This window comes from Trichosurus vulpecula, chromosome 3 (assembly GCF_011100635.1).
Source record: "Trichosurus vulpecula isolate mTriVul1 chromosome 3, mTriVul1.pri, whole genome shotgun sequence".
NCBI lineage: Eukaryota > Metazoa > Chordata > Mammalia > Diprotodontia > Phalangeridae > Trichosurus > Trichosurus vulpecula.
In genome coordinates, this window is record NC_050575.1 from 69,615,418 (window position 1) to 69,639,763 (window position 24,346).

The 24,346-nt window shown below is 37.2% G+C and overlaps 1 protein-coding gene across 3 annotated transcripts in view; it reads right to left on the minus strand.

Annotated features, from left to right (window-relative positions):
* Positions 1 to 24,346, minus strand: part of EBF1 (EBF transcription factor 1) — a 453,310-nt gene that overhangs the window by 410,376 nt on the left and 18,588 nt on the right. For all 3 annotated transcript variants that reach the window (XM_036752357.1, XM_036752356.1, XM_036752355.1), the window contains exon 6: positions 17,174 to 17,242. In XM_036752357.1, the coding sequence (XP_036608252.1) occupies positions 17,174 to 17,242 (69 nt within the window). The remainder of the gene's footprint in view (positions 1 to 17,173; positions 17,243 to 24,346) is intronic.

The window sequence follows — 24,346 nt, forward strand, 5'->3', positions numbered from 1 at the left end:
GATCTAGACTATAGGAAGCTGGGAAGAGGTAAGCATTAGCCATATGGAAGCCAATACAATGGAAACTTGCTAGAACTCTGATGATTAGGGAAAAAACAATCTCTCCACCAGCTGATCTGTGCATGCCACCACAATACAAGAATTAGGCAGGATATACACAGCTGAATACCTTAAAACACCAAAGCTGGAAATGTCCTTAGAAATGGAGTCTAAACCTCTCAACAGTCAAAAGTTAAAATACTCCAAGCCATTGCTTTGTGAGCAACATTATACAAGACTTTCACAGAATTTCCAGAACAGTGACATTTTTAAATTCTAGATTGATATTTTAGTATCTCAAATCATTTTTAGAAAGGACTTTCTTAAGCCTCTTATTTATCTATCAGTTATTTGGAGACAAGAAAAACTAACATTTCACAAGTAATATTGAGAACCTGGTGATTTGAAAAACAACCATTAGCAAACCAAACAAATCACTAAATAAAGAAAATTACTGCTGTTAAGACATACTGTTCTAAGAATTATAAGAATAAACACAAGAATGCAAAAGCTGTTATGGGCAAAGAATTATTCAAGTCTGCATTTGAGTAACTCTGCATTTTAATTTAACCCTTTGAAACATTAATCAAACCATGGCTAATTATAGGAATTAAGGAATTAAACGATGGAATCTTCTAAAAGATATTATTTAAAAGGCAGTTTATACAATTACTTGTATAGATGTTTGCTTTAAAGAGGAAAACATTTCTACTGTAATGAAAAGGGTCTTAGAAAATTAAATTAACAAGGGGGGACCAGGCTGATATGAAACTAAATTAGCATCAAATGCAAATTACAGGGTACTTAATGGTAGAAACAGGTGCAGAGAAGAACCCTAAATGAGATAAATGAATAAAACATCCCTCTCCACAAATGTGGAAGCTGACACAAAGTCAATGATATGAATAATTCAGCAGTCTCCACACTGCTGTTGAGGTCAGCTTGCCTTGACCTTTGAAACAGGAAGTAAAATTCAGTCCAAATTTGAGTGACTAGAAATATAACTGTTATTTGTTTTTAATAAATAAAAAGAAACCTTAAGATATATGTACATATATGTACACATATACATAATAGAGGCAGAATTTGAAGCAATAAGTAAAAAGACTACATTAAAAATAGTTTATAAACCAAAAGATGGTTGGATATAATAATGCTCAGCAATGTTTCAACATGAAAACATAAAAACAAATGAAAGAGAAAAAATACAGGCACATATATGGCATATATATGTATGTATATGTGCATATATATTTTTATGACTGGTTATCTTGGTTTAATAGTAACTAGAGTACCTTCGATGGTAAATTGTAACTTTGTAATGTTTATTTTAAAAATAATTTTGTTGTACTTAATAGGATAGTAACATTGGTGTAAAAAGCATGTTCTATTCCATGCTTTTATCAAGGTATTTTGTATTAGTTAAGCAAAGCAAAATAAGCCTTCATATATGCACAATGAGATTTCTTTAAACCCAGTACAACCCCCTACCTTCTCAGAAATTGCTTTTATATATGATAAACACCCATTTGATATCGGATTTCAACAATTAATGCTCTTTTAAAAAATAATCACAACCTAGATTCTAAAACCAAATCTTCCAAACAACTATTCCCCATCTGTCATGGGTTTATATGTCTTTGGAGCCTTTTTTTGCCTTATAGCTTTTCTGTGACATAATGCCCCCAAAGTATTTCATACATCTTAACGTACTCAACTACTGAATGAAGGTATGCTTCCCATTTCAAATTGAATTTGGAAATACTCAAAATTAACAGGGTGTGACAATAAACCAATCTCTACAAGCTTGAAAATCAGCAAATATATAGCAAGATACGTGTAAATGTGTGTGTGTGTGTATGTGTGTGTGAAATATGGTATATCATCCTTGTCCTTATTTTATAGCTTATCATAAAAAATGTTTGATAACAGAAGTTATCTCTGACGTCTCATTGGTTCTATGAATCTGACCGGCATCTTGCTTATAGGCATATAGACAGATACCTTTAAGCTATCTAATGTGCATGTCAAATATAACATTATGCTGAAGTGTGGGTTTAATTTTATTTTCTGAATTTGGGGAATGCAAGTCAATAAAATGTCATACTGAGAGGCGAATGGTGTACTTGGTTTATTACAGCTACCTCCTAAAGCTAGAGCTTAGTCACATAGCAAAACTAAAGATGCAATTTCTGTTACATCCACAAAATCACCCCTAGCTCAGCATATAATAAAGGGTGATAGACCAAACACTGCTGATTTGGGGTTTGACTTAATGACTAACCTAGGCTAAGGCTTTGTGTATAAAAGTGGCTCCCCATTAAATGACAGCTTTGAGAAGCCAGCTGGTTCTCATTTTGAAACAACCGGTTTCTCTATCCCCAAGTGCTAAAGAAAATAATCCTAGCAATCCATGACTACACACTTTCACAGGGGCAGCAATGAGAATGTGATTGCAGAGATAATTAAAGTCATTCCCAAAACTTCCAAGGAAAAAGGGAATTGGGAGGGGGGAAATAGACAAGGATAGTGTTTAAAGTATAACAAATCAGTTTAAATTGGAGAAAAGAGAGGAGCAACTTCCTGGCTTCACAGAATTAAGTTTAACCTACTCCTTTCTTCTCCAAGAAAAGAAACATTCCTTGTTTTCCATAATGGCAAACTGAGGTCAGAAATAAAATTACTGAGGGGTAAACAACTTAGGGGCATCTGGATGTTGATAAATTACAATTGGAGGAGCATCTTGTCTCTGATGATACACTAGACCAAGACATAAAAAATTAAGAAGCAATCTCCAATAAAATAGTCACCATGTCTTTGAATTCTTAAACAAATTTTTCCCAGCATATCTAGCATGCTAAATTTACTTTAACATAAAAAAACACTGAAGAACATGTCATATGAGTCATATACTTAAATGCATTAGTCTTAGAGGAAAAAAAAATATATTTTTTTAAAGATGCGATGCTGTTTATTATACAAGAAAAATCCATGCTTCAAATAGCCCTAATGACATTCTGTTCAACTAAGTTCCATGCTGGCTTGCAGATTTCATGTGCTATGTGGAAAGAAACTACAAGATGTGAAATCTCCCAGTCTGTGCTATCTGCATTTAACAGGAAGAAGAGATCAGCTCAATGAGGACTATTCAGTGCCTCTCAATTAACCTGATTAGTTCAGCGCATGACTCTCATGAATGACACCTTATCTTAGAAACGAAGGAAGAACTTCCTTCCTCATGCAGATACAGGAGCCCCCTAAAGCCAGAAGATGTAGCCTATCAAATATTAGCTCCCCTCTGTTTCTCCTCCTTTTCCAAGCAAGCAGGTCACTGAGACCAGAAGAGGCAGCGCCTGATTGGATTTTGTGTCCTAGGGACATGCTAGTGAGGATCTCATCTGCCCAGGTGGCCTAAGAAAAAGCTGGGAAAAGGGATGCCCCGTAGGCAACTTCAAGCCCCTTCTTTCAGAGTCAACCAGGCACATGATGGGATTTCTAGGAGGAGGTGGCAATTCATTAACCCTTCAATCACCAAAGCTGCACATCAATATAATACCTGCTTGGGAGAGGTAAAATGCTGAGCTCTTAAGACTCTTGCAGATTGGGTAAAACAAAAGCTTGCTTTGATATGTGCTAGTCTGAAAGTTGTTTCACATTTGACAGAATAATGGGAGATAACCGTGTTGCCATGGCAAAACCAAAGCATTCCCAAAATTCTCCTATATTTTCACAAGTACCATGGATGAGGGTAGTTTTTTAAGGCATATCACTGTGGGTAATAGCAATATTAGTTAATAATAGAATCTGTGCTTGAAAGTGTAGATGAGAATGTCAACAACAGAGATTTTCACTTACATGTCTGCACTATGATTTACTTGATCAATTAACTACCTAAGTGATGAGAAGATCCTCACTATAATCATATAGGGATTGCCATTTTTAAGTGCAATAAATTCAATGCTCTATCATTCCCTACAAAATGGTTTCTATTTATCAAAGAATGGTGTCTTTTCACATTTATTTACTGGGTGGTTGTGATAAAACCATCTCAATACCTGAAAAACATAATTAACAAAATTGCAGCAAACTTCCTAGATTGAGTCCCTAGGGATAACAATAAATCCCTTGCCTCAGTTTACTCAACAATATGATAGACTAGAACCAGTAGAGTTTTCAAGCTAGAAATTACCTTAGTAACAATTCATTCCACAGATTAGGAAACTAAGGCCCAGAGAATAACAATAGCTTTCATTTATAGAAATGCTTTAAAATTTGAAGAGCATTTTCCCCACAACTACCATGTAAGGTAGGTAAAACAAGCATTATTCTTAGAATCTAAGCTTCATGCTAAGAAGGCATGGACTAAATTCTGATTAAAAATCAGGCCCTGCACACAGCAGACACTTAATAAATGTTTGTCATTCAATGACAACAAATTCAATTCTGAAAATATCAGTTAAATTCCTACTATGTGCTGGGAACAAAATGGCAAGGGGGGGATGGAGGGGTAGGGGGAAGGTCCTTGATTTCAAGAAGCTCACATTTTACTAGAGAAATACATTATGAGCAATATAATAGCAAGCAGAGAAAGAAAGAGCTAAAGGAGAGATCACACAAAGTGCTAGAGGACTTTGTGAGGAGGGAGAGAAAACTAGCAGCTAAAGGATTCGGGAAAGACTTCATGAAAGAGGCAGAACTTAAGTTGAGCCTTGAAGAAAGATAAAAACTGTGAAAAATCAAAGATGGAGTTATTCCAAACATGTAGGTCAGCTTTTGAAAATGTGCAGAGGTTGGAAATGTCATGATCAGTTCAGGGTGGGTGCAGAAGCATTTCCACTTTGGCCAGAATGGAGAACAGGTGAACGGGAAGGTAAGTATAATAAGGCTGGAGACAGAGGTTGTAGCCAGATGGCAGAAGGCCTAAAAAACCAGGCTTAGGTATTTGCATTTTATCCTACAAGCAACAGAGAGCCATTCGAGGTCTTCGAGAAGGAGAGTAACATAATCACACATATCTGCACCTCACAAGTTTTTTCTGGAAGTTATGTGAAGAATGAGGTACCATTCTGGGACTGGTGGCAGAGACAACCTTCATTATCAGTCGTCATTACTAGATGGTGAGAACTGCACGAGGGTGATGGTTACGAAGGGAAAGAAGGGCATACATGTGAAAATAGAGGTAGAATGGATAGAACTTGGCAACTGATTTGATATAAGGGTGGAGAGGGAAGCCAAAGGTAATTCTGAGGTAACAAAGTCCAGTAATTGGGAGTGCAGAGTAGGCACTTAATAAATGCTAGTAGATTGATTGACTGATTGGGAGGATGGAAATGCCATCAACAGAGAAAAGCAAGTGTGGAGAAAGGATGACTTTAGGGGAAGATGAGTCCATTTTTGGATTTGTCGAGTTCGAGGTTTGAACTGGCATGATATCCAGTAGGAGATTTATATATCAGGCAACTGGAGGTACAGAAATGAGTTTCAAGAAAGAAATGGGACTGGACTTAGAGATTTGAGGGTCAATTGCATGGAGATGTGAGCAAATTAGATCATCAAAGGAAAATATAGCAAGAAAGGAAAAGGATGAATAAGAAGACAGGGAAGCTAGATGTTAATCTAGCAAAGGAAAAGGAGAAACAGGAAGACAGAGAGAACTATGTCACAGACACACACACACACACACACACACACCACAACACAACACCAATAAGGGAGGAGAAAATGTCCAGGAAAAAAGAATGTTGAAACTTGCAGAAAAGTCAAGAAAGATGAAGACTGAGAAAAGACCATCAGATTTATCCATTAAGAAAGGATTTCAATAAGTAGTTTCATTAAAATGGTGGTATCAGGAATCAAACCTCAAAGAACTGAAGACTGAGTGGGTGATAAGGAAGTGGAAGAAGCAAGTGTAAACAATTCTTTATAGAAGCTTAGCAGTGAAAAGGGAGTTGAAAGAAACGACAATCACCTTAGACTGCAAGCCTACTCAAATGAAGGTTGTTTAAGGATGGGGAAACCTAAGCATGTTTGTTGGCACTAGAAGAAGGGAGTAGGATTGAGAGCTAATGAAGAAGAAATGAAGGGCAGGAAGGTGTGAGAAGAGAGAATGAATAGGAGCAAGGCTGAAAACTCATAGAAAAAGAATAGGGAAGCCAAATTGGGCAAACTTAGAGTAAAGACAGTGAGGATGAGGTGAAGAGCCTTTGCAAAGGGATATCTTATAGCATAGCTATATTAGCTTTCTTCTTCTATGTGACAGAAGCAAGAGAAGAAAGGACAGGTGATATGTCAAAGTTGATGACAAGATGTTAAAATATGAAGAAAGGAGGAAACAAAGATACTCACAACTTATGGCCTATACCTGCTGAGAAATGGGAGTTGGAGACTGTATTGGAAAAAAAGAGTAAGTGACAGTCTATCAGGAGTGAATAAAAAAAATTACTGTGCAGTAGTGAGGGCCCAGTAGAGATTAAGTAACATGAATTTGTGGGGGACCAAACTAAAGTGATGTTGTGCCTTCCTCCAGCAACATTCAGCAATATAGGAGTAGGACAAAGAAGGTAGGGGATGGAGCAGTTAGTGACTGGACTTAAGGATTGGCAAGGTGTGAGGCAAAATGTGAACAGTGCTAGGACAAGGGGGTAAGTACCTAAACTCTAACTGTTTAACTTGTCAAGACTGTGAAAGAAAGAAACACTAGGACAGGGGACGACTAGGACAACTGGGAGGTCATCACAAGGATAAGGAATATATTTAAGGGGAGTAAGACAGGTGGAGTGATGATAGAAGGTTGTAATTGTTATCTCTCATTTTACAGATAAGGAAACTGAGGCAGGAGTCATAACAATAGTGTTATAAGTAGAACAAACTCTCCTTTTGAATAACCATATTTTCATATTAAGATGCACAGATGACCCACTGACTTAGCCCAGTGAGTAAACAATACAAACTCAACATTTCTTCCAACACCTGCATAAATTCAAACAAATTCATAGAGCAAATAGTAAATTTAAAAAAAAACACCAAAGGCTAAACAAAATATCAGCTTAAGAATTAGTTAGGAAAGCAACAATGCATGGAAAGCATGATTCCATGGGATACAGGAGGCAACATGATGTAGTGATAAAAATCCCAGGATGAGGGACTAGGGACCCAAGTTCTAATCCTGACTCTGCTATTTATCTATCACTTATGAAGGATCCTCTTCTACAAAAGAGTGATATCTGCCCTGCCTAATTCACAATATTTCTGTGAAAAACAAATCAAAGCACTCTTCAAAAAAATTGAGGAAAGTGGCAGGTGGGGGTGGGGTGTTAGTATGGGGAATTCCCTTGTGTGGAAACTCCCCCCAGTTCTATAGGCAACTAATACTACAATGTATATAGTCTTAGAGAGAGAGTTGTCTGGGACACTGAGGTCAATAATTTAATTGTCCATTGTCACAGGGCCAGTACAGTATAGAGGCAGGATTAAAGATCCTAAATGTCACCTAATCCACCTCCCCCCACCTTCATTTTACAGATGGGGAAACTAAGGCCCATAATGGTGTAATAGTAATTAAGGTGGGACTTTTTGTTGTTGACCTTTAATGATTCTGGCCTTTGTTTGAATGGGGCAGATAAAATGGGATGTTTTTGTATTTCTCAGCACTGAGACAATTGGGAGCCATTGATTTATCTGATGTGACATTGGGGTTGGGGAACTTCTCCATGCCCAGCCTGGGTGAGGTCAGGGCCCTCCAGCCCTGAACAGGATATGTAAGTGCAAAGGTTAGCATTCTCGCTCAGAGCTCTGAGCCACAGCAGGAGTGGCGTGTGACTCTGGGCCAGCCGTTCTAATGAGCTCCCCGGCTGTACACCCAGATGTTGATAACTATGTATTGTATGTGGTCTGTAATTCAGGGTGCTGGCTTATTCCCCTGAACTAGGTTGGTGTTATTTGTATGCTGGATTAAAGTAAAATTGTTAACCCCTTAATGTTGCTTTCCTTAAGTAAAGCAGATCAAAAGGACCTGTGTTGGCAGCTCTCTGGGTGCTGGCTGTTGATGGATCTTACACCCCCACAGAAGCTGCTAGCTGGATCGTTGATACAAATGGTTAAATGACTTGCCTAAGTCACACAGCTATTAAGCAGCAGAGATGGAATTTAAACCTGGCTCCTCTGACTCCAAATCCAGGGCTCTTTCCACTATCCTAAAATGCCCCTACTACTAGGTCAGCCTTCTATCCACTACCCATGCTACCTCACGACATCCAAATATATGGTATTATTGCAGATATACATTTCTGCTTGTTTGTTTTAAAGATGCTCGTAGACTAGAATCCAGATACTAATTTTAATCAATGTATACCAGAATCTCAAAGGATATTCTTCCATCATCACTGCCACAAGCACAAGGAAATCATTTTTTTTTCAAATTATTCTAAGATCAGAATCTGGAATTGAAATATCAACAAAGTTGAATAGAGAAAGGTGGAATGTGCCAAACAAATTTTTCTTCTCTCGTCACTGAACTTAGTAGCTCCAAAGATAGTTCTTCTAAGTCCTACCATTTCTTCTTTTTCTAAAATAAAGGAGTTTCTAATGAACATAGAATATATCATTCTTTCACCCACTTCTATGAAAATGTTTTGCCATACTTGAACCAGGTACAGGAGTTTGAATAAGATTCCTTCTGGGATGGCAGCCAATAGTGAGGCTATGTGCACCAAAAACTGTAACTGAAACAATACATTCCTGAAAATTACTACTAGACTAAACCCCTAACTAGTTGGAAGTAAAGCAGAAGTAGAAGGGAAGGAAACCCTGAAATTTAAGCTATAAAATAATAGACACGTTGAATGAAAGTGGCTGTATTTTCTGCTATTCTGCATAGTAAAAGACATTAGTGAAATCATGATTACTTTGGTTTTAAAAAAAGAAAAAGAAAAAAAAATAACCTCTAGTGAAGGCATTCAACTGTACAGCAAGCTGTTTCCAGGATCGTCTTTTCTCAGTATAGGGGGCAGGGGACTGTTTGTGACAGACCAAAAAGCCTGGCCTGGGGTGAGCTCATTGGTGCCTTGAAGCCATAACTTTCACATGCTAACAGTCAGAGAGTCAAGAGACTAATTTCTTACAATCACCCTGAGCTTTCATTTTGATTATTTTTCAATGAATCATTTTAAAAAGAAATTTTCCTCCACAGTAAGAGTGGCAAAATCTGTCAGCCTGTATAGAAAAGGCTTTTCCCAAAAGATGAAAAACACTGTAAATATTCAGTCAATTAAACAATCCACTTGAACAAATAAGTTCCTAACAAATGTTTTTGAGGGGAGGGAGGGTGGTGCAGTGTGAATTTTAGAAGGCATTTCTGGACAATAACTTTAAAAAAAACTTTAACGCAAATTAAAATTTGAGAGCCTCGTCAAGCTTATGAAATATTATGTAGTGTTTGATGTCATTGCTAATCACAATGCGTGAGTTTGGGGTTGCCCCTACTCTCTCTCTCTCCCCCTCCCTCCCTTCAATGGCGCTGAAAGTGTTAAAGAAAACAATAAAAGAACAAGTGAGTGTACTGGGTAGGATTTACTGGCATTTACTTTTAATCTATGGTCCTTTACTCTGTAGCTTATCAGCCCTGTGTCAGTCCTTTTTCCTTCTTTATATTTCATGAGGAGCCCCCCATGCTGCTACTGAGAGACAGAGCCCAAGTGTCTGTAAGCTTTTTGTCAGGTAAAAAGAGAAGAAAAAGGAGAGGAACAAGAGGAAAAGCAAAGCTAAGAGGCATCTATTAGATGTCACTAGGCTTTTGTATTCATGTCAATGATTCAGGATTAGAGTATTTGAAATAATCTTATTGAGAGGAATCAAAAGCCCCACAGAGTGAGAGCCTGCTCTGTAGCATATGGCAGGGCAGTGGCCAATATCTTATTAAAGATGTGTTAGCTAACACTATTACTTTTATATTCTATTACAAAACTAGTATGACTCAAACAGTTAGCTACATGGTATAGTTACATCTCAGGGCTTGATATGTCAGAGAAAGCTGTGTGATTTGCCAGCCTGTTTGGTTAAGTCATTATAAGTGAGCTTGGGGGTCCTGATTCTTTTCACTTTTGTTGTTGTTTCTCTCTTTTCTGGAGCTAGAACCCTGCACTTCAACTTCCAAAAGAAAAAAAAGTCCTAAAGCACCCAGAAGACTCTTCTCATATATGGCATAGATTAAACAACAGGGATGTTTTTCCCCTCAAGAATAGTTTATTAAGCTTGTATCTGTAAACTCCTGACTTTATATCTGACGAGAAGAAAACACAGTATCCTGGAGCATGTGCATCTGTATTCTCTCCCCAATCCCGCTGACCCCTTCCCTCCCCAACCCACCACCAAAAAATAAAAAAATACAAACATCTTTAGCTTCACAGTGTCCCTGGGTTAGCACAATTAAAATCCTATTACAATAGATACTGTAACTCTAAAACCTTTATTTGCTTCTGGACAAAGGCTTGTAACTGGAGAAATAGTTTGTTCAAGAGATTTATCTTCATCTGCCCGCACCTTTTGAGGCACCGGGCAACCAGAGACAAAACTGTACTGTTCACCATATTTCACCAACTGCAATAGGAGCATTTAGGTCACTTTCATATTGTTCAGTGCAGTATATGGTTACGTAGAATGTAACATGGGAAGAAAAAAAATTTGCATGTGACCCATTTCATATCACGTATGAATTTTAAAAGACATGGAGTTTATTTTTTATATGAGATTTTGAAAAAAGTATTTTAAAACTATTCATTCCCATTTTATTGGGTCTTATTTAAGAGGTTTGGTAGAGTATAGGTGCATGGGGGTAATGGTAGTTTAGAAAGATTTGGAGATATGGTTCTAGGAATTTTGTCTTCTCGTTTTAGGTAACTTCCTTCAGAAAAAGCAAACATTTTTGATGCAGTAATATATTCTGATCACAAACCAACTGCACAAAGTTGCTAACATGACACACAGGAGACTTTGTACTGACTTTCTGTACTTTTCCAGAACTGTTATAAGAGAAAAGTGATGATGGGGTTAGAAAATGAAAACTCATAGCAAGATCTGAAATGCTACATCACATATACACAACTGCTATTTCTCTGAAGCTGAGTTAAATACATTTCTTGGAAGTTGTTACCAATAATTCCTTTACAGGAAAACCACTGTTATTCATTATGGAGTGTCCGCATTAGTATTATGCCATGTCAAAGTACTTTGCATTATGATATAATGTCAGCACATTTGAAATACATTTTAATGTATCCTACTTGTAGATTGAGAAATAGCTGTTAGGCAAAGAAAATTCAGACTTATTTGCTTATTGTATTAATATCATCACAGTCACCAACATACGAGGCCTTTTGCATTCTCAGAATATTTTCTAATATTTGATGGATTTTTAGAATGATAGAGTTTCACATAAATCCCATCACTCATGATCACGTTAGAATTCCCACTGAGAAAGCAAATGTTTAAATGTAGAGAGGTTACAAAACAACAATGAATCCATATTCAGTAGCAGTGGCCCAGACAAGACTTTTATCTTTTTAAAAATGCAAATATCTCAAAATAACAAGGAGAACACCAATTATCTAGCCTGCGGGTAACTTTGTAAGTATATATCACCTTTGCACACTTTCATGGAGCACTAAAGGTTGGGAAATCAGTTAGTATAAATGGCTTATTAGTGATTTGGGGAAATTTTAATCAGAGATATCTTTACAGCTCTAGTTGTACCGGTTTCTGACACCTACATGCTTCCATTATGAATGACACACAAGTCAATTAAGTTTAATAATTCACTCTTACTTAAAACTAGACCCCCAAAAAATAATTTCTTAGATGAAAGATAATGAAACAAAGCCACGCGACGGGATAGAAACGGACTATTTGGCCACCACCTTAGTGAAAGTAGCACTGATTTTGATGTTGTTTGAGGAAGTTTATCTTAAAGAAAACAGAAAATACATAGATAAACTGCATCCTGCAACTTATCTATGATTATAGGTGAAAAAAATTAGCCAATACCACCACCATTTGTGTTAAAAGGGTCCCAGATGCCTTCACACACTTGGAAAAATGTATTCCTTTCCTCAATGAAACCATATCCAAAGCCTAATGCTTTCCATATTCTTCCCATTTCTCATTACATGCATAAGGATACATTCTACTAAAAAAAAAAAAAAAGCCCAAACACTTCACATGGGGAAAAGTCTGCCTAAAGTAACATAACATTGCTCTCTTCTGAGGACTCCTAATAGCTTTTAACGCAAAAAGTTGCTACAGCATTCAGAAATGCAGAGTATATAAATCTAGTCACTAATTTTGTCAACCTATTTTCAGCTTAGTTTTCTTCTTTTTCAATGAAGCAGAATGAGATGACTTTAATTTTGAAATAATCAAGTCAAACTATGTTCTCAACGTTTTCTTGATTGATTATCTCTACCAATAGTCATATAATCCACCAAATAATCAACACGTAAATGAAATTGAGATGAATATGGAGAGTATTTGAGAATCCCAACAAGAAATTTGTGAAATCCTTGGAATCTAGAAAGCCAAAATTGAGAAAGAAAAATGATTTAGTTGAATGTTAAGACAAGGATTCCATCCAATGATGACAAAAATTTGTGTGGGTTACTGTAGGTCAAATGTCAGTTAAGGCCTTATCAAAGGTAAGACTCCATGGGTGCCAAAAATAAACAAAGGAAATGTTTCTTAAAAGTGAGAAAGACACAAATAGGAAGAAATCATCATCTTCAACACAAGTGAATTACAACTGACAAATCAAAAATCTTTATGGGTATATAAGTTGACACTTCACATATATATGTGTATATATATATGTGTGTGTGTGTGTGTGTGTGTGTGTGTGTATTTATGTATATATATAATGAGGAATCCAAAATATGGAAATAATTCCTTTTTATTCAGCTATATTTTACTTGAACAGGATGGGGACAGAATTCACATGAGAAAGAAGTAGCATGAGAAGCAATTGTATGATTTGCCAAATCTATCTATTCTTTAAAAGCACATTCTGATTTGGTAACAACCAAACACTGATATTACATAGATCTGAATAAATAAATAAAACCCAACCTTTACCATCAGTCAATTATCCCTCTATCTATCGTTGGATCCCAAACTGAAGGAAAACCAAAAATTTCTATCCTCCTGATTTACTAGAATCATGCATATCTGACCTGAAATTTGAGTCCTTTACGTGAAAGAGATTTAAGACTATATTTCAGAGAACTAAACATACTTACAAAATGATTTATATTCATCTAAAACAGTGCTAGATTAGTGTATACTGAATTAGTTCTAGAAAAAGTAAGGGGTGGTTTTTTACACAAACAGGGAATGAATGTCTGAGCCAACTATCTAGATATTGAATAATTATTAAAATGCTTATTTATAATAAGTTTTTTAAAAGTTTTCCATGTAACAAGAAATGGAAGCTTCCTTCACAGATTTAAAAAAATTATAAAATTGGGCTCCTATTTCATTCCACCCTATGTGACTTTTGTCATTATCATCTTTTCTGATTCTTACAAAGCAAACCTAATTAAGAACCTCTCTCATTAGTCTTCCAGAAAAATTAGCACAGCTTATGCTAATTACTCCTGCAAAATTTAATAAACTCATTGAAATGGGAATAGTTTAATGAGGTTTTATTTATTGAACTAAGATAACTCTAAGGAAAAAGGTTAGGACACAAGGATATTCAGTGTGGTAATAAAACTACAATTTATTCAATTTCTGAACAAGAATTTTATTGCAAACCTTTTAAATTCAAATACCAGTTACTGTGTGGATGTTAAATCAATCTTGAACTTAATTTAATAACAGGAAGTATATTTTTTGAAAATTTAACAATAATTACCATACAACCAGTCATCTCAACTGCAAGGGTGTCATTAGCTCCTGGTCATCAACTATTCAGACTAACACATTTAACCACAGCCATGCCTAGATAACCTCCAAAATCTGGATATTTGGAAACATCTATAACAATTACCACCTTCAGGGAACTCAAAACAAATTCCTGTAATTGTATTAAAATTACTGAGGCCTCTTTTTCTCACTGTGCTGGGTTCAATCACAGTAGAGCACAAATTAGGAGCCCATTTCCTGGGTCAGATCTTGCAGCAGCCACAGTTATATTTTTTTAATACCACTTATTTTGAAGAGCAACCTCTAGCTAGTTGCTATCCCCAAATTACTAGCAACAAATAACTTCGGTTAAGTTTTAAGTCACAAAATGGCTTATTATGCATCATAGATTCACTTTGTCTGGTCACGAGGCTAACTACCCTATAAATAGTTTTCTTGAATAACCACAGTCTTTCAAGTGATAAAAATAGAAATGTTCTTCCAAAATCTGAAGGGCAACAAGAGGGGACTGAAAATTATTGGTGTCCAAACGTGGACTGTGTACAAAAACTCTGCTAAATCCCAACACAACAATTGATCATACTTCCAATTCCATAATTGCACATTGTTGTATGTCTTGTAGAAACAGTTACTATTGCTGATGTATGCAGGCCTCGTGGCCTATTTTACACAATATGCTGGGATCCACATCCATAAATCTGAAAGCAGATCAAACTCTAAGCACGTAACACAGATATTATGCAATCCGTAATATGGAATCAAATTGGAAACTATGAAATTCAAACACGGTTGCCATCATATTTTTCCTTCACAGCAATTTTATGGAATTGAAAAATCTTTTCTATTTAGTCCTTCCTTGTATAAGTTCTTTGCTGCTGTTATTCTCGTCTCTTCTTGTTAAAAAATGGAAGTTTCCCACGTCAGCACAGACAGGACGAGGGCTTTTTAAAGCTCCGGCAGTCCGAAGGACAAATAAATTCTGAAAACTCATATGCAAATAAAAATAGCTAAATGGGGTTTTGCATATCAATTGGCATCGTAGCTTAAAAAGATGGTTCACATGCACAAGTGATAACAGCAGGCAAATAAACATATGTTAGGACGTGTGCAGATATTCTAGTGCTTCAGCTGTTTTAAAAAGCGCTCCTTTTGAGAGACAGACACTGCCTACACACAATTTCCTACTTTCCAAACCAAAGAGAAAAAAAATGAAAAGGATAAATGTCATGAGTAATATTACTAAAGCCACCAACAGTATAAAGTGCATACTTATTTTGCCTAAATTGTTTGAACTACCCCAGCCAAGAAAAGGTTTTAAGTACCCTACTGGGACAGATGCAAAGCGGCAACAATAGAAGCCGTACTAATGCAATCCAGGTAACACAATCCTGTTTCAAAAACACAGGCTGGGCTAATTATGGCACTGCTGAGTCAAGTTTCTTATGCCATTGCAACCCACAGGAACAGGTCAAAATCAAATGTTATTCAAACCACAGTCATATCAACCTTCTATATCAGAGTCACAATTTAAAACCGAATGAAGAACTTAAAAGCTTAACCCATTCACAAGCAAAAAAATGTTTCATTGCGGGTGGCGAGGTAAGGTTTATTTTATCATCTAAACTGAACTGTGTGCATAACAGGATGTTGGCTATTTCGAGGCTTTGCCTAATATGTGAAGTAGTTCTTTGATCAGAATTATTCTTTTTTATATAAAAAAATATTGTTTTTAAAAGGCTGACATAATATTTACATTGATTACCAAGTGACAAAGCGCCAATTGAGTAAGCTGAACTGCCTATACAACAGATTTATGTGTATGTGTGCGTGTGTGTATTATAGTCATACTTTGCCTAACTCAAAGATTTATACATCTTTGCAGAAAAAGTGTGAAGTGTACACCTATATGTAAATAGACATGGCCGTTTAATTCTCTGTATGGTGTGGTCAGGTTAATAGCACTCACACATAACTTCCATGCCACCTTACAGAGAATGAAAATGCATTTTAGAGATCTAAATATTAAATTATTTCATAGGCTAACGATCTCTGTTTAATAAATTCTCTTTTTGTTGCAACCTGAAAGCATATATTTGGCAATTAACATTTGCTTTGGCTTTTAGCCCCAATAAGGGAAAAGATGAGTTTGTGATCACACAACTTAGGTGTTAATGAAGTCTAGGTGTGCAGAACATATCTTCTTTGCTTTATTGCTCACCAAAAATGGACGATACAACAAAGGAGATTTGAACTGTATAAAACTCATGCATCACCTTAAAAAAAATTGCCAAAACCCTAAAAAGATTTCTTGATTAGCCCCCATGCTTCCTTATGGGAGGAAGGGAATCACTCTCATACAAGGTTCTTTTTGTGGATTGGTGGAAGGCGTTCCTCTTCCTAGCTGACAACTGACAGAATTCATAAACCTTCCAGGCCATTTAATGCTCAAAGACTAATACTACATAACAAATGGTTTATCATATATGTTTCCGTACAATGAATTTCAATAATTAAAATGTAAAATGAATATTTGGAATGCAACTTTGCATAATGTGTAAGCACAGTGACTTGGAATGGCAATATACAACTAAAACAGATTTATTGTTCCGCTGTGATTTACTTGGTCATGTCAGATTAGTAATATGGATCTGTTTAAAAACACAATAATTAAGACAAGCAGGATGAATTAATCAACTCACAACACAGTAAAAGTAGCAATCAAACCAGGAAAATAATAGTAGAAAATCTTAGTTCACAGATCTCTTTTAACTGCTTTTATGCATAAATAAAAACCTTAAAATGTAGATGGATTGCATCCAACAGAACTACTGTAGCTAAAAGTGATAATGATTCAAACATTTTTCAAATAAAAGTTAAATATTTATAAGTACCCAACCACATTTCATAAATCACAAACTATTATTATTTTATTTCTGAAGCTTCCTGGCACAGCATGAAGATTGAACCACAGAAAGTCAGGGGAGAAAAAATATCTCTTTCAGAGTATGAATCAGACACAAAACCAGAGCCCTCCAAGGAACAGGTCTCCCTCCAAATAACATTCCATATGGCCTTCATGGGAACTGCAGTCACAGCTCAGCCTAATTCACTATCAACAACCAAATTTCATCCATATACATCTATAACCCTTGCCCGTTAGCGACACAGGGCAGGTGTTTCATTATAATGAGGAATAAGAACTCAAGGAAAGAATAGTGGCCCCTACCTGTCAATTATCACTGGATCTGAGGGAGTCTCATTTCGGTTGCCACAGCTTTTCTTGTCACAACAGCGGCTATAGAGCAAAAGTGAAAGGATTTAGTACAACCATTACATTGTAAAATTATCATTAGGCAGACAGAAGGTTCAAATTGCTGGGTTACATATGGTAGAATTACCATGAAGCCATACCTGGAACTCAACCGATCTTTGTGACAGAAAATTCTATTTGGGTCACCTATGGGTTAATGATTATGTTTAACTTCTCCAGGCACAGCTGGGTAGGAACCATGAAGTGGGGGTGGGGTGGGAGATCCTCCCCCTGCCGTGAATTACAGACCTAATAACTGCTATCCCATTCACTAGCCTACATAGGGGCAGATCATGGAATGTTAGAACTAGAGGAGGCCTGAGAAATCAGCAAGGCAAACCCTACAGTTTTGCAAATGAAGAAACTGAGATCCTGAGCGAGGACTATCTTTCTCAAGGTAGCACAGGCCTAAGTGGCAGGACCAGAATTATAAACTGGAGGTTCTCACTCCACTTCCAGTGTTCTTTAGGCACCCTCTTGTCTTTCACAGGTTACATATAATGTATACAACTGCCATTTGGACCCAACGTAAAAAAGGTTCAGAATGATAGAAAGATCGACTGGACTTCATTTTGTAGAAAGTAGAAATAATGACAGAGGTACATTTTTTTCCTCTCTCATGATCATAGGACAATAGGACTTGGGGCTAAAAAGGACCATTGTGACCATTTAAACAAATCCCCTCATTTTACAGATAAGGAAACTGAGGCTCAAGATGATGATGATAATGATGATGACAGCCAGCATTTATATAGCACTTTGAGGATACTGAAGCACTTTACAAATATCTCATTGAGCCTCAAAACAACCCTGGGAAATGGAAACTGAGGCAGACAGAGATTAAGTGACTTGTCTGGGGTCACACAGTGTTTGAGGCTGGATTTGAACTCAGGTGTTCCTGACTCTGGGTCCAGCACTCTATTGCCCTCATAGCTCAAGGTCACATAATAGTAAACAGCAAAAATGAGATTTGAACTCAGGTCTTGTGACCCTAGGCAACTAGGTGGTACAGTGGATAGAGTACCGGACTGGGAATCAGAAAGATTCATCTTCTTGAGTTCAAATCTGACCTCAGATATTTGCTAGCTGTGGAACCCTGGGCAAGGCACTTAACCCTGTTTGCCTCAGTTTCTTCCTCTGTAGAATGAGCTGGAGAAGGAAATTGCAAACCACTCTAGTATCTACCAAGAAAACCCCAAATGGGGTCAGAAAGAGTCAGACAGGACTGAATAGCAACAAACTTGTGACCCCAAATCCAGTAGTCTCTATTCTCTTTGTGGGGAAAGTTTCCTTCAAACAAAATGACTCCAAAATCCTAAAATAAAGGTTTGCTTAGAGGCTACCTTCAGTCAGAATTTCTAAAGGTGAGAGGAGGGCAGCAGAGAAAGGCTATAAACTCCCTGTGCCAGCTGTTTTTTTGTGTTCAAGTTTGAATACTGTTTTAAATTTTCTGAGAACATTAATGGCCACTCATATTATGGTAAGATTTACCCTAGAAACTGATGCCCTCTATCAGGTCATATAAAAAGCAAGTATGTGAAACGTAAGCTCCCTCTATCCAGACTCTGTTAGAACTCTGACTCTGAGTTTTGCATTCTTTATAAACTAAGATCTTGCCCTGTTCCAAAGGATTTTAAAATATTTTTGTGAGGAATGCTCTTTGGAGAATGGACCATTTAAGAATCACATTTATAAGTTAAATTTACCACGGTGCCCAATCCACACAGACAGATATAAACCAATAACAGTTGACACGTATATCATGCTTTAAGGTATACAAAGCATTTTACTTTGTCACTTAATCCTTGAAATAAGCCTCTACCACAAGGGTCATTATTATCCCCATAAAGACTACTAAGGAATGGTCCCTGCCTTCAAGGAGATTACAGTGGAGCAGGTTATAGACTGTACAGTTTGTAGTTTGTGTTGAGTTCTATATCACCTGCATGAAATGGAGTTCAAATATACCTTAAAGAGAGGGCTAGAACAAACCAAGGGATGTCTAAGACAAAAACCTCTGCTACCAACCTGATTTGTGATTTCCCCACTACAGGAGAAGCAATGCTTACCTGTGCCCACCTACACTTATCAATTCAAGAATTTGGTGATAGAATCTCACTTCTAGAAACACAAGTCTTCTACCCTGGCTCCAGTCAATGTTTCTCCTCTATATTTGCAAAGGCAACAGAACTAACAAAAAAATCTAGAAGCCAAAATTGCTAGGGAACCACCCAATGTTTTTTTCTCTCAAGCAAAGGCTGGATGGCCATTTCTTTGTTATGTTATAGAAGGGATTCTCATTCAGTTATGGGAGACTGGATGGTCTCAGTGATTCTCTTGGATTCTGTAATTATTCTCTCCTCTTCTTCAACAGCAAGTGAGACAGTAGATGGTTCAAAGTCTATCTTCTGTAGTGACCTTCTAGATTGCTTAGACTTAGCAGACTCTGAATGGGAGTCTCCATTCATTCAACAGGTACTTAGTGACTGCCATTTATGCAAAGAGTGCTATGTTAGGGACTTTATCCATTCCATAGTATGGTGGTTCATTCTCTCCAAACCTGATCAAGAGGTATCAATGGACATGAGAAATGGTACCTTTGTTTGCTATAGGAAGAAGGGCATAAGAAATGTTTTTGGGATATCTTGATGTGAAATGAAAAGTATAAAAAGACTAAGGAGAAGAGGGAAAAGGAGGAATTGATATCATAGAAAGCAATACAGAATGGAAGAAAATAAGGGGGAAACAGGAAAGAATCACAAAAGACTAGAGAGAGTAGGGAAAGGAACCATGATAAAGAAACTATAACACAATGAGAGAGGCCAAGGAGAAAGAAGAAAAGACCAAAAACTAAACCAGAATGTAAAGGGATTAGATCAGTTAACAGTCATGATTTTTTTAAAAAAGACTTCATAATTAAGTACGAAGAATATTTTTAAAGTCCCTGGGTCTTTTGCCACATACCATCTCATAGTGGTTGGAATAACATCCTTTTTTAACATTAAAATTTGATAGTGAATATAGAAGCATTCTGCTGTATACCCTAGTCTCAGGGCATCGCTACATTTTTTTCCTAAGCCCAGAATCCACTTTGTCTGCCATTCTGCACATTTGTTTATCATCTGGAAAACATACTCAAAATACTGAGAGGCCTTTTCCCAGGATCTCACTATGGCTACAAAGGACCAGGAAATTGGGACAAATTACCAGGTAGCAAAATCCTCTGAAAATGCACTGAGAAATAGCAACTATGGTATAGAGAAAAGAGGTAGAAAACGGGTTTAAATCCCATTTCTGCTGCTTCCTAAGCCACATGAAATGGGCAAATCACTTAATCTCCCTGAGATTCAGCATCCTCACATGGAAAGTTGTGGCCACCCTAAGGCAACAAAGAAATATGGTGGGTATGAACAGTCTACAGTATATTATCAAAGAAAACTTGTTCCTCTATAGTGTCATAAAAGATATTAAAAGAGATGTCCAACTAGAAAAGGAGGTGAGCTGGTGAGGGCAGACCAGTCTTATCATGAGAACGGGATAATGTATGGACAGCCTATGTACTCCTTTGATATCCATGCAGTATCAAGAAACCTAGAAGAAGGCACCCCTGTACATCAAGTGAACCTGAAGTAGAGGACTTATGGATCACAGACAAGAATGTCACAAGATGAAAAGGTGTAGATGGGTTGTGAGCTATACTGTTAGAGGGACAGCCCACAAAATGAAATCCCAGATCCGTCACTTTGACAAAAATGGGAATATACATACATACATACATGCATATATATATATGTATGTATGTATATATATATGACACTTATTCCACAGGACTGGTGCACCAATCAAATAACATATGTAAAATGATGTAAAGTACTGTATCAATGTAGAGAGGCAACATGGTGTAATGAAAAGGAAGCCAGCCTCAGGAAGACCAGGGGTTCAAGTCCTGTCTCTCACATATACTAGTCATGTTGTCCTAGACCAGACACCCAGCCCCTTAGTACCCACAAGCAACTTTCTAAGACCATAAGTTATAGGGTAGGTGCCTATCTGCATGGATAGAGGGATTTTTCTGACTGGAATCACCCTAGAGCAATGAAATCAAAGGTCAGCACTCACTCGCTCACTCTTTCTTTCTCTCTCTCTCTCTCTCTCTCCATGCATATATATATATATATATATATATATATATATATATGTGTGTGTGTGTGTGTGTGTGTGTGTGTGTGTGTACATACACACCATGGAGAAAAATACATGCAGATCTAAATGACAAAGACAACTAGCTCCCTTTTGAAACATATTGTTAAATAATAATAAATAATGTCTGCAGTTAATAATAGTAAATACTTATATAGCACTTTAAGGCTTGCAAAGTGCTTTACAAATATTGTCACTTTATCCTCACAACATTGGGAGGTAGGTGTTATTATCCCCATTTTACAGATTAGGAAACTGAGGCAAACAGAAGTTAAGTTGTTTGCCCAGGGCCACACAGCTAAGGCCAGATTTGAACTCAAGAATTTCTGATTCCAGGTCTAGCATTCTGTCACCCACTGTGCCACCTAGCTTCCTAGGTTGTCCAAATGTAGTCATTTTCCATTCTTTAAGTCAATGATCAAAAAGAGTGTTCCAGAAATAGGATGCTGAGCAGTGCCTTCCGGTGTGAGTTTGGTTGGTCTCTAACCAGCACTGTCCCAGGATGGAGAGTTAATTCCCACCTTAAGAAAAATAGGACTAAAAGAGATCAGCTCCAATAGTCCCAGCTGTGTGAACCCAGAATCTGACTCTCAGTACAGGCATTGCTGACCAAGCCCTGTGTCTGCCAAGTGATCCTGCACACAGAAGGAAAAGAAAATGAGTTTCTACCTTGTAGCCTTGCCCAAGAGGCTCATCTCCAGTGAGCTGATAAGGATCTCCTTAAATGAGGCAAGAAAAATTTAATATTTCCCCATCATGGGGTCTGCATTTATTCCAGAGGCCTGAAACTTTACTGCCAGTCATTTACTCAAGTAGGATATAATTCTAGGTGGTTTCATGGGAGAAAACATTTGTCTTGTGATCTCTTAGTTCCTAGAAGGCACAGATTTAATTTTCACAAATACCAACCCTTGTTCTTTCTCAAGAACTGAGAAACTCTGTCACCTACAGAGTAGCTATTTTCCTAAAATCTTCAGACAAGTTGTCTTTCCTTCCTTCCATGTATTCAAATCTTAGCCATCCCTCTAGGCCCGGCTCAACCCCTCTCCTTTTGTGAAGCCTTCTCTGATAACTCCATCGCACATTAATTTCTCCCATCTCCGGATTTGTGTATTGCATCTCATATCTTGTGCTGCGTAATGGAGTGCTTTATAAAATGCAGTCTTGTTCCTGAAGAGTTTCATCAGGGGTGCTCCCCTTGTCTTCCCCAAAAGAGTATAAGCTCCTTGTGGGCAGAGGCCACCCCTTATATTTCAGTATAAGGGAGAAAATACCACACTGAGAAACAGGAGACCTAGGTTCTAGTTCTGGTTCTCTCACTAACTTGCTATTCCTCCTCAGGTAAAACACTTCAATTCTTTAGGTCTCAATCTTATCATCTGTAAAATGCAGGGGTTGTACAAGTCAGCCTTGGAGGCCCCTTTCAGCTCTGACATTTTGTTCCTTTGAATCCCTCAAAGAACCGTACACAGTACAATGCACACAGCAGGGATCTAACAAATACCTGTTGGTTCATTGAGTCTGTAGGTTAGACTATGCATTTATTCTTTGCCAAAACTCAGAGAATAAGGGTATAAAATGAGATATAGTAAACTCTTCTTTAACCAGAATATTTAGATAGTTTAATGTTCTTATTTGGTAAATATTCTGATTAAAAGAATGTTACCATTTCTCTATTGTATATGTGGATTTATCAGTTTTCAATTGATAGATTTTTATTCAATCTTACTCAAATTTTTTCCCAAAAAAATCAACTTTATTCAACTTAAAAAATAAGACTGCAACCCACAATACTAAAACTTAAGTGAGCACGATCGAATCTCCCTTCGACAATTCAAAAGCTACTCCAAGTCATCACTACATATATCAATTACCATTTGTCTTGCAACTCTCCATTACTCTTATTGTATATTTGTTGGTCTTTAAGGCATGACAAGTAGCAAGAAAATACAGGCCAGTCCTATATCAAGAGACAGGGATAACATATGGAGAGTCTAATGTTGGGCTGGTAGCTATACCAGCTACATATTAAAAGAGCTAAAGGAAGGAACCCAGTGCATTGAGTAGATCCTCTATGGAGATTAACATAAATCAACTAAGAAGAATTACATGAATGAGACAATTTGGGTAACTTGCAGTCTTCACCGATAAAGGAAATATCTGTATTACAGAGCACACAGATCTCTGAAATGACCAAAGTAAATTATCTGTGTTTGTGGCTTAATCACCCACTAGAATATAAACTCTGTGAGGTCAGGGACATAATTTATCTAAACTTTCAAGATCACCTGGCATCTAGTATAATGCTCTGTACCTCATAGACGCTTAGTAAATATTTGTTGAATACGTTAGGATAAAGTAATTTTAGAGCTGCAAGAGATCTTTTGCTGTTCTTGTTGTTCAGTTGTATCCAACCTGTCACAATGGGCCAATGCTGTCCAATGGATATTCTTGGCAAAGATACTGGAGTGGTTTGCAATTTTCTTCTCCAGTGGATTAAGGGAAACAGAGATTAAGTGACATACCCAAGGTCACATGGCTAGTAAATGTCTGAGGCCAGATTTGAACTCAAGTCTTCCCACCTCCAAACCCAGAGCTGTATCCACTGAGCCATCTACCTGCCTCTGCAAGAGACCTTAGAGATTATCTAATCTAATACTCTCATTTGGAACAAAAAAAAAAAGGAAACTGAGTCCCAGACAAATTAGGTGACTTTCAGAAAGAGAGAAATTGCAAAGCCAGCCTTTGAACCCAGTTCCTCTGAGTCCAAATCTAGTCTTCTTTCCTAATGGTTCTTGGGGGACAGGGGCGGGATGGGGGGGGTGGAGTTGGAACTAGTTATCTTAGCTTTTTGGTAGTTAAAAGCCCAGATAAACGGAAATTTTATGT